The 10,630-nt window shown below is 42.3% G+C and overlaps 1 protein-coding gene across 3 annotated transcripts in view; it reads right to left on the bottom strand.

Moving 5' to 3' along the window:
* map7d1a (MAP7 domain containing 1a) overlaps positions 1–4,928 on the bottom strand; it is a 35,981-nt gene extending 31,053 nt beyond the window's left edge. For all 3 annotated transcript variants that reach the window (XM_029504868.1, XM_029504867.1, XM_029504866.1), the window contains exon 1: positions 4,426–4,928. In XM_029504868.1, coding sequence (XP_029360728.1) covers positions 4,426–4,486 — 61 coding nt within the window. In that variant the 5' untranslated portion in view covers positions 4,487–4,928. The remainder of the gene's footprint in view (positions 1–4,425) is intronic.
* Between the last annotated feature and the right edge of the window lie 5,702 nt (positions 4,929–10,630).

Genomic DNA, 10,630 nt, shown 5'->3' on the forward strand with positions numbered 1-10,630 from the left:
GAAATATTTTAAAGCAAAAGACTTTGAATTTTCTTTGGTTATTAAATAGGTCACGCTCATAACCTTGCCTCTTTTACCCAGTGAAATCATTCGAACTTTGATGTTTTATCATTCTGTTTTAGTCCTGTTTGGTGGAATTCTTAATACAAGTGATTTGTTCTACACCAATTGAATTTTAATTACTACATTAATAATTTAACGTTTTTTTGTCACCTGCGTTAGCCATTTCCTCGTTCTTTCTTTTTCTTTTTGTTCTATGCTAAGCTAAGACGCTCTTAGTTGAAGGTATCGATCTGGCCCTCCACCCCCTGCTGTCAAATGCTCATACCCTCAAATGCTGGGGGACTTCACCAAATCAATTTCATACATACATCATCAATTCTTAAAACACATAATCATCAAAAAAAAAAAAAAAAATCATCTGGCACCTCTTATTCTTGCAGCTGAAAGCATATCACAGGTGGTCGGTAACAGGACGTAATCCTCCAAATGATCAACTGTATTAAGTTTCAGAAGGTCTTGTTACAAGAAAAAGGAGCAAAGGGGGCGAAGGCAAGTTTGAAATCGTTCTTTAAGCACATCAGGATTCACAATGGCTGACTTAATCGTAATCTATGTTTTCATAATAAACACTTATTGTCAACTTTTCCTTCCAAGAGTGAAAATGGGAGTATAAAATGAACACAAGTTCAGAATTCTCAGTTGAGCTCTGCTTGCCACGAGGGATTCACCAGTGCTTCAGAGAACGAACAAGGACTGTGGCGGCAAGCATGTATTGATCATTTCCAGTTGCCATTTCCTGGTAGAATACTGCAGAGACAGACAGTTTGTCCACTTTGAGTGCCTATTAACGGGAAGGCGTTTTGTATTATTTGTCAGAGTGCTGCATTAGAGATCCACCTCTATTCCGGTCTGTGTTTGAGCAGTGCTATTTACACCATCTGGGTGTTGCACAGTGGACCATCAGTGACGTGGTGCATCTCCTGCGTGGAGCGTTCTGAAGAATTTTCTTGTCTCTTTCAGTGTTGACTTTTAATCCCCTCTTTCTTTCAGATTCCTCCTTGAGCTGGACAGATGTGGGACTAGGAGGAAGGTCAGAATCTGCCAAAGGGAATCCTACAAATCCTAATTATTGTTAAGAAGCAGATACATGCAAATACCGGAGTTTGCAAATCTACAGATTTAATATTATAGAATAACCTTGCTGTTATCGGGAGCACCAGGGAACTGGAAGCATACTTGCATGTTAAGTGCACCAGCTGAGTACGGGACATTAGTTTGGAGATTTTTCTGGCTCTGTACTCCATAATATTGGATTCGAAATGACAGTGACTCTGCACTTTTAGTGCCAAGTTTTAACTCTAACAGAAGCAGTCCAATGCTGCAGGGACTGTAGCCCTCTAACATTTTGCATCTCAGAACGGACTAAAAAAAAAAGAAACACGGTTTAAACCAAAATGATATGAGCACCCAGAAACACTCTTAAAGCTGTAACTCAGCTCACAGTTATATCCAGGGCAAGGGCATACAGCTAAAGCAGCTGAAAATGTGTCACAGTCTAAAAACTGCTGTGTTGTTTCAAAAGCAGACCTCAATGCTACAGTGCTGGCATGACTTCAGTTGGTTCTCTGTGTGACTCAGATGTTTCTGTTCATCTCTCCATAAACCTCAAAAGGATAGGGCTCAGTCCCTTCTGTAAGCTCCACTGAACGTGGGCTTTGAACGTACCTGAACAAGTGGGAAATGGGAAGCCCCCAGTCTCTGATGATCAATTACATCCAGAAGAAAAGTGCTATCTTGTGAAGGAATGCGGGAAAGGGTAATAATTTTGTTCCCAGTTTAAATCCTTTCAACCAAAAATGCAGTTTCCCGTTTTTTCTAAATGGCAGTGAGGATTGAAAAAGACATTTGACTGACAAAATCAACCGTGATTACAGCCATATATCCTGAATTAAACTGACTTTGCAAGAGCCCACAAGTGGGTTGATCCCCTTTGTGCAGCAGGAACAGCAAGATAAATGCAAAGTTGTAGCATTTTTTGTCTCTTTGATGCAAGAAAATAGATTTTTTTTTTTTTTTTTGCTTTTAAACTGCAAAATGAAGCCAACAGGACGCTGCAGCACACTGCAAGAGATGACTGGTGTACCTATTTAGTATTGCACTAGCACACAACATTACTGCAGTTCCACAAACACAACCATGGAGGTAAGTCGGCCATACATTTGAGAATACCGAATTATAATTTTGTGTTTGTAGAAAGAGTATGATACACTGCTTGATGACACATTAAACATGGTGGTTTCACATATGGTGTGCCGGCTGGCGTCTTATGTGGAAGCCAGTCTCCTGTAGAACATCTCATGACGACTTCACTTCCACACAGCTCATATTTAATCCTGTCCAAAAGCATCATTAGGCAGTGAATCTGGGAGGCCCGCTGGGATCACGCCCGCTGCTAATTGACAAAGGTACTAAAGCGCCTCTCTCAAGGTTGCACATATTCATCTGATTACATAAATAGCCCTGCAGCTGAAGATGTATAGTTTGCTGATTATCTCTGCTACAGGCTTAGCAGTAAACCCTGGTGAATTTCTCCACATCACACCAGAGACAAAGACTAGAGGATCTATGATCCGTCTCTACGCCTGTCTGCTGAGGGCTCCTCACTCTGATTACGGCTGTCATCAAGCAGCTTTCCTTAAAACAAAGATTACACAATGGCTCATTCGTAGTTACACAGTAATACACGGCCAGTTAAGTATTTCAACAGTATGGGCAGTCATATGCTTGAAAAACCTAATCAATAAGGGAGTTGAAATAAAGGTTTCTGTTAGCTGCTCAGGTATGGAGATTTAGGATGGCAACACAGAGCTGATTGTCAGAGATGGGCAGATGCAGAGATAAGAAAGCCTGCATCTCCACTGCAAAGGCATCTGGTCCGCAACCAAGACACACAGCTGTATTTCAGAAAAAGAAATATCTGCTTTTAGACCAAAACTGCTTGCGAAAACATGTTTCATGTCACTGAGCCCAGAACCTCATGAGCTGATAAGGCAGGAAAACATGTCTCATATCTGACGTTTCGGGTAATGGGTGGGCTGCCCCCCCTTCGCCTTCATAAGAGTGTCAGTCCAGGTGAAAAAAAAAAAAAAAGTCCAAATGTCATCCTTACGTGATGCATCTGTGAAAAATGTACGATCTCTGAGTCAGAATAAACGTTGACAACTAATTTATTAGAGAAGGGAAAACTGCTTTTTGCCATGAGGCCCAACACATGTGATAAGTCTCTGTCTGCACTGTCTGCGGTTATATATAGTACATTATTCAGGCCCTGACTGTGTAAAGACGCTCCAGTCTGCTTCCCACAATCAGAGTGGATGCTTGACTCTTCTCCTGTTTGATGCAGGGCCAAAACATGCTGACCTCTCTCCAATGAAGCCCCCCCAGTCTGCAGGAAGGAAGTTTTCTGTTGTCTGAAGGAAGAGGTCATATTGTTAGTCCCCCCCCCCCCTCCCCTTTCTATTTCCAGAAACAGGCAACATGCTAATGCACAATGCTCTGGCATGGCTCTTCAAACATTAAACCAATGCCGAGCGGCAAGCAAGACCAATTTCACGCTGACAGGTTTCCAAAATGGTCACTTCATCTAGTCTGGCCTTGAACTCAGTGATCACTGGATCACATAGCTTGTTATCGCACAAATAAATCTGTTTCTAAGCCGGATCTGACCGGAGTGTAAGTTGGACTTTTTATCCTGCACTCTGGCCCTGAGGCTGATCACATTAAAATGTTCTGGCTGTCAGGAGTTAGTTGGTTGGTTGATGCATCTCTGCACCATCTTAAAAAAAAAAATAATAAAAAAAAAAGCTTGACCACACCTGCGCATTTACAACCATTCACCACATCTTCTGGCAGAGCAGGAGCAAAGAGGAGACGGGCCTCTTGTGACTGCATCATCATGGTAGTGAGCTTCACATGAAGGTAATGAGGCTGGTGGGACGGGACCAGCCGAATCACCTCATCCAACACAAAGTGTGCCATCACACTGATTCTACCAAACCAATCCCGATAGGACATCTGTCAGCACTCAGCCGATGATCAACAGCCTCGTCATCACACTGATCAATCAATCAATCAATTAATCAATCAAACTGTCATGCAGATTATTATTATTATTTTTTTTAATCGTCAAGATCACGGGCGACAAGAAAGTTGCGTTGGCTTCGTGATTTGAGGAGCGTCTCCCTGCGGAGCTGCCGGATGGATCCTGCTCTGAGTAATTCATCACTTTCCCCGTGAAGTTCACACAGGCCGGACAACGTTTCTAACATTTTGTTGTTGTTGTTGTTGTTACAAGGTGACAAAGGGTGTGTATGACAAAGCATGGAGGGGGGGGTTACTTCAAACACAGACGGGTGTACTTACACGTTGCGGCATTTTCCTCCATTTGGGCGGTAATACAGACGCTTTCCTGCCTTTTGTTCATTCAAACATGCGAGTTTCTGCTCTTCCTCTCCGGCGGACCTCTCATTCCTCAGTCAGTCCGTGTGTGTGTCTGTGTGTTGAGTTTTTTTTTTTTTTTTTTTTTTTTTTTTGGGGGGGGGGGGGGGGCGTTGAGGGCGGAGGATGAGGACAAACTTGGTCGATCACTCCGGTTGTATCCGATATCCTGCTGGAGGAAACCCGGGGCAGCAAAGAACCGCGAGCCAAAAATAAATAAATCTTTTAAAAAATATATAATAAAAATAATAATAATAAGTAGAATAAAACAGCGCCGGACCGCTGAAGCGGCCTGTTTGTCGTCTGAGGCCGCTCCTCAGGAAAAGAAAGAAAAAAAAAACTGCTTAAAAAAATAAAAGAAAATTGAAAAGAAAAAGGTGCGGAAGGAATTCAGGAGAAAGAAGTGAGGGAGGAGGAGTGTGGGAAGTTTTCTGCTCTCAGACGGTCCACAGCTGATGCTTCGGCGGCGAGGAGCGTCCCTCATTGGCCTCCGCTCCGGACCGTACCATTACGGTGAGGAGGGGGGGGGGGGGGCTGAAGCTGCTGGTTATATTACACTTCCTGGAATAATTGTTTGTTTTGAACGTCCCAAAGTGGTAGAACATAAGTTCTGTTCCGTTTAAATTAGATTTTTGTTGAGATGTTTTAGTTGCTTCCGTAAAGAAGAACTGTATCTATCTACGTAATAATAAAACGGACCCCCCCCCCCCACTAATAAATACCGTGCTCCTGTAAAGACGTCACTGTTCATGTTGGATATAAACCTTTGACTCAGAAAACACACCTTTAACAGGTATGTGAGACGTTATCTTTGTTGGGATTTTTGTCTTACACTGTCTTATTGTTTTTGTTTTGTTTTGGGCTTTTTTTTCTCCACGTTGATATTTTTTTTGTTTTGATATCCAATCTAACTTTTCAGTGCACTTAGTAAAAACGTTTGCATAGCAGGAGTTATCACGTTCCTGTGTGGAAATAGTTCAAAATTTTATATGCATATATTTATAATTTTAGTATTTCCGATCCGCGTCCAAAAGAATCCCTGTTCTGTAGCTTTACTTCCATAAATAGAGGATAATTGTCAGACTGAGTTTCAATGATTAATGTATATGCAAGGCATGACCTTAGGTTGTGTATCAAAAACACTTCTCTGACCTTTTAAAAGAAATCATGTTGACTCGCTTGACTCAAAATTCAAGAGATACAACCACTTAAAAAAAGAATACAATGTAAGGTAACTTTTAACAACCAACGCCTTTCAGCGTTGATGGTGTCAGGTCAGCCTTTTTCTTACAATTCTGACTCAACCAATCTATATGCTTAATTTGTCCAAATCTAAAGATCGCACGTGCATGTAATTTCAGCCCAAAAAGAACAGCAGATTTTCCTGTCAGCCCAGTTTTTGTTTTGGGTGATGGATGCTTGATGTGTTAAACATGCTACCCCACCCAAAGTAGATCTGGGATCCGTATACTTTTGAATAAGACACAAACCAGTTCAGAACAAGTCACTTGGAGCCTCGTTATGTAAGAGTTTTAAGAACTCCAGAGTTACTTCTTGTCCACCACCTGTGGAGCTCTCTGAGCATCTGCCAAGGTGGGGGCTGGGACAGTGGCTGATCGGCACGCTTGAGAAGGGACACCCCGTCAAAAGGACCTCAGTAGGACTCCTTTGTGCAGCTGTTGAGTCATGCTCACCCAAACCCCCAAGAGCCACCTGTCACTGCAACTGGAAAGTGGGGGATGTTGAAGGTGGTGGGGGTTGGGTTTGCTTTTGTGTGTGTGTGTGTGATATTTGATTTTGTAGAATTAAACCCAAGAGAGTGACTGCTTAATGTCTACTTGCACTTGTAATCACAGTCCTTGATTTATTCACACTATCACACTGTCAAAGCTCCCAGTTTCCCTAAAGCCATTAAAGTATGCTGAGTCAAGATCCATATTGTAAATATATTTCTCTCTTTCATATAAAAGGTGCGAGATGCATTATTTCCTTTCCACCTGATGTATATTGTGTTTTTCAGAATTCTGTGTACTGAAGAAAATCATTCTATGCAGGACTTCACTGTGTCTTCTTAAAACCTAATAGAATATACCATGCATAGAACATACCATGTATGTAGCTCCTTTGGTATCAAGAACAGATAAACCATTGCTTTTCAATCCTGCACCCCAGAATAGACCAGGGGTTTGATCAAACAGCCTGATAGGGAAATTAAATGGGCTGTGGATAAAAGCATAGCTCACTGTTGAGAGGCATGCATCCATTTATTGCATATCACTATTCCCAGCTATGTTAATGAACCATTCAGACTAAGGTATATGCCAATAACTGAAAGTAGCACAGCTGGCCTCGTGCAGCTGCGTTTCAGATGTGTTGAAATGATGCGTGTCTGCACACTGCAAGAGATATACATAAGTGCACTCTAATGACCTTATCTGTTTTTCTCCACTTTTATATTCCACTCTCCTTTTTGTTTTGATTTCATGGTAAGTCCCGGAATCGTGTGTCTTCTCCATAAGAGCGAACCGCTTGTGTGACCTTACTGCACACAGGAAGTGAAGGAACCCCCCACCTCCCACCCCTCAATGCTCAAGAAAGGGCTTGATTTCAGAGCTGCAGCTGCATGGCTCACTTAACACAGAGAGAACCTCACACACAGACACACACATAGATCTCATTAAAGTGCCACTGATCGCCGTAAGCTATTCACGCATTGAAGTAGGGCAGTTAACAGAGAACACTAGGAATGAGACAATAGGTAAAAATCATTACTGCAAAGGAGGCATGATTGCGTCAGTAAACACACATCCTGAACTAAAGAATAACTAATGGAGAGACAATAAAGCAGAGGAAAAAAGCTCAAAGGAAAAGGAAGAGGGAGTTGTCATCTAGTAACACACTATATGGAACAACTGATACTCAAGAGCTGATGATGACGGGTTATCAACGGAAAGATAGCACTCTGAAGCCTGCTGTCTGTCCTCATACGCACCTTTTTGAGCTTATTGTGCTGTTTAGGCAAGATCCCACGACAGAACTCCTGCTGCTGAAAGGGATAAGGTATGAGCCCCTTAGAGGGACAAAATGCCCATATGCTGAAAGTTTTCATGGATGGATCGACTGCTGTAACAGAGATGGTGTTGAAAATGGTCTCTATTACGTTTGTTTCTCACTTTAATGTTCCTCGGGACCGCGGCTCAAAGGCTGTATAACATCTAATAACATAACACCCTAACTGCATGAATCATCAAGAGCCTATTATCATGCCCATGGCTCCATCAAACATTACTTATAACCACAGCAGTGCCTTCAATCATCAGTATGCTAACAAATTTAAAAATGTTAAAAATCATATTATAATGTGTCAGTATGTCCTTATTTGCTGATTAGCATCAAACACAAAATGCAGTGGGTTACAAATAATCCTAAAGAGTTTTCTTCGTCTTTCTAGCTGTAGCTGAAATGCTTTGCTTCCCATGAGACCAAAACAGCTTGCGTATAGCCCCGAAATATTTTTGGACAATCACTTGAAAAAACAAAAAAGAAAAACTTCACATTTTTGCTATTCCAAGGAACTTGGTCACCACAACCAGCTCCACCACCCCTGAGTGTGGAGGTCAGCTATTGTGAATGACAGGGGTAACCCTCAGCCTAGTAATGAAGTAACAATAGCAGGAATGTATAGAATGTCCCCAGAGAACACACACCCGGTCTACGTTATAGACTACTGAACATACTATGACCGTCTGTAGCAAATGGTAGTGTTTCAAGCATCAAGGGTGAGCTAGCATAGGTGAAGGGGGATATAAGACCAATTAACGTTCATGAACTTCCTGGAATACGGTAGTTTTTGCTTACGCTATAATAGCGAAGATATTTTTTGAAAACCATTTTAACATTTCAGCGATGTCCTCCAGAGAGTTGAAGTTGCTGAGCAGTTGCTGATTCAGGCTGGTTTCAGAGAGTGACGCCATTTTTTGTCTCGACTTAAAGGAGGAGGCTAAAAGGTCATGATCACCTGTAGGGGGCATGGAATTCAGATAATTTACGACTATGTTGTCTTTTGTTTCCTGTAGTGTGATTTAATCAGGGACTACATCACATGTCACATTGGAAACTGTGCCTGCAAGGACAGGCGGAGAGGTACGGAGAGATGGAGTGTGGGAGAGTTGCCTGATTCTTTGTGTTTCTCTATAGGGTGCTGGGAAAAGGAGCCCTGTTTGGTCTAAATCATCTGAATTTACTCTGCCTCTCATTGTGGGGTGGAGTTTTGACTGGAGTTGGGAGGGCTCTCTGTATTGTAAGTTTCACATCCAAGACTCCTGGTAATTTCCATATTTTAGTTACAGTAAGTTTGGACCTGCAGCTACATTGCTTTGCAATTGAGCCCGGCAACAGCTAATGTAAATTGAAAAAATGCTTTAATTTTTGCTGTGCCTGTCATAATGTCTATTAAAGGGCACTGCAAAATTCACAACTAAACAACAGGGAGCCCCCACTGTGTTCAAGGTCGAGTGATAAATAAGAGAATAAATAACAGTGTCTGTTCATAGATTTGTTCAGTCTATCTTTAAGTCCATTTATTTTAAACTGTTATCCACATAGCATACAATAAAGGTGGCATTTAAAAAAAACTTGCCCCTGCCCATAAACACCTCTGGCACTGCCTACAGTTTTTCCTGGTCTCTCTAACAACAGGTGAGGTCACCATGGGCTCATTTCGCTGTCTTCCGTGAGGAATGTGATTCTGCAGCTCTCCACAGTGCAGTCTGGCAGACCATGACGTAATGGTCGAAAACATGCTATCAGTTAGAAGCAGGGCCAAAACACGTGGAGTTGGCTCCTCTCTCCGCTTGCCCCCGAGGCCTCTTTCTATTCTCCTCTTCCCCCTCCCTCCCCCTCCAACCCGCAGCCCCTCCACCTCCCTTCTGCTCCACCGCACTCTCTGTTTATGAGTGCATGAATCGCTCCATTTCACTATACCCAACTCCCAGCCCACCACCAATCCCACAACTGCTTCAATAATAGAAGCATCCCCCTCCCATTCCTCCTTGTGCTTTCATTTCCATGACAACACAGAAAAAGGAGAGAGAGAGAGAGAGAGAAATAGGGGAATGGCAGAGGAAGGGAAAAATGTGAATGAGAGGGTAGGAGTGATCTCCCTTGACCCCTGGTTGCATTTGTAAGGAGGGAAAACTTCACTAAAACATCCCAATATCAGTGAGGTTAAACTCACCCATCAAGAGCGGGCCAGCAGAAACACAGCCACAATCATCACACACACGTGCACACTGAGTCACAAACCAGCAAGTTAACAGGATTTTTGTCATTTTGCTGTTGTTTTGTTTCCCGAAAGTCGTACAACTGATTAAAGCAGCTGTGTGAGGATGTCACGAGGGAGCTAAATGCTTTGTCAGTGTGCTGAAATGCTCCAAGTGATGATCTTACCATGCTGATGTTTAGTGATTAGAAATTTTTCGTACGATCACCCTCTCGGTTTTGTGTGTGTTAACATTTCCTCTTTATTTCTAAAGAAAGTACAGTTTGAACTGATGTGAATGGCATTAGCTTTGCAGGAACAACAATCAAGCCACAAGTAAATGATTTGCCTGATGAAAACAATGACGCAGTGATAGTTGATGATACGTTAGATCAAGTACGAAGGCGAAGAATCCAGTGGTTGTGGAGCTATTACTCCAACATAGAACAGAGGGGTTTTGAAGTGTGTATCCTTTAAAAACAAATGGATTAATCTTCTTTCAAGACTTTTGAAAAGGTCTCATTATTACTCAGGCTCAAAGGTCAACCCACTGATAGAAATCAGTGATTCAGTGTCTTCGAGTATGAATGAGAGACCTTCAGACGAAACATGAAGACAAAGAGATAAAAAGAGGGCAGAAGAAGGTCTCAGGGTCAAGCCCCAGTGTAGATTTGTGACACACATGTAAACACAAATGCTCTCACACATCTCCACATATGCACTCACACAAAAGATTAGTTTTTAATTCAACTCCATAGATTACAGCAAGGATTAACTCTATACCCCCCAGAACCCGTGGGGGAATATTTCTGTCCAGCTGTAACTGTCACTGTCAGGCATCCATTATGTGTCAGCGTGAGGTCTGGCCTG

The sequence above is a fragment of the Echeneis naucrates genome, chromosome 6 (genome assembly GCF_900963305.1).
Source record: "Echeneis naucrates chromosome 6, fEcheNa1.1, whole genome shotgun sequence".
NCBI lineage: Eukaryota > Metazoa > Chordata > Actinopteri > Carangiformes > Echeneidae > Echeneis > Echeneis naucrates.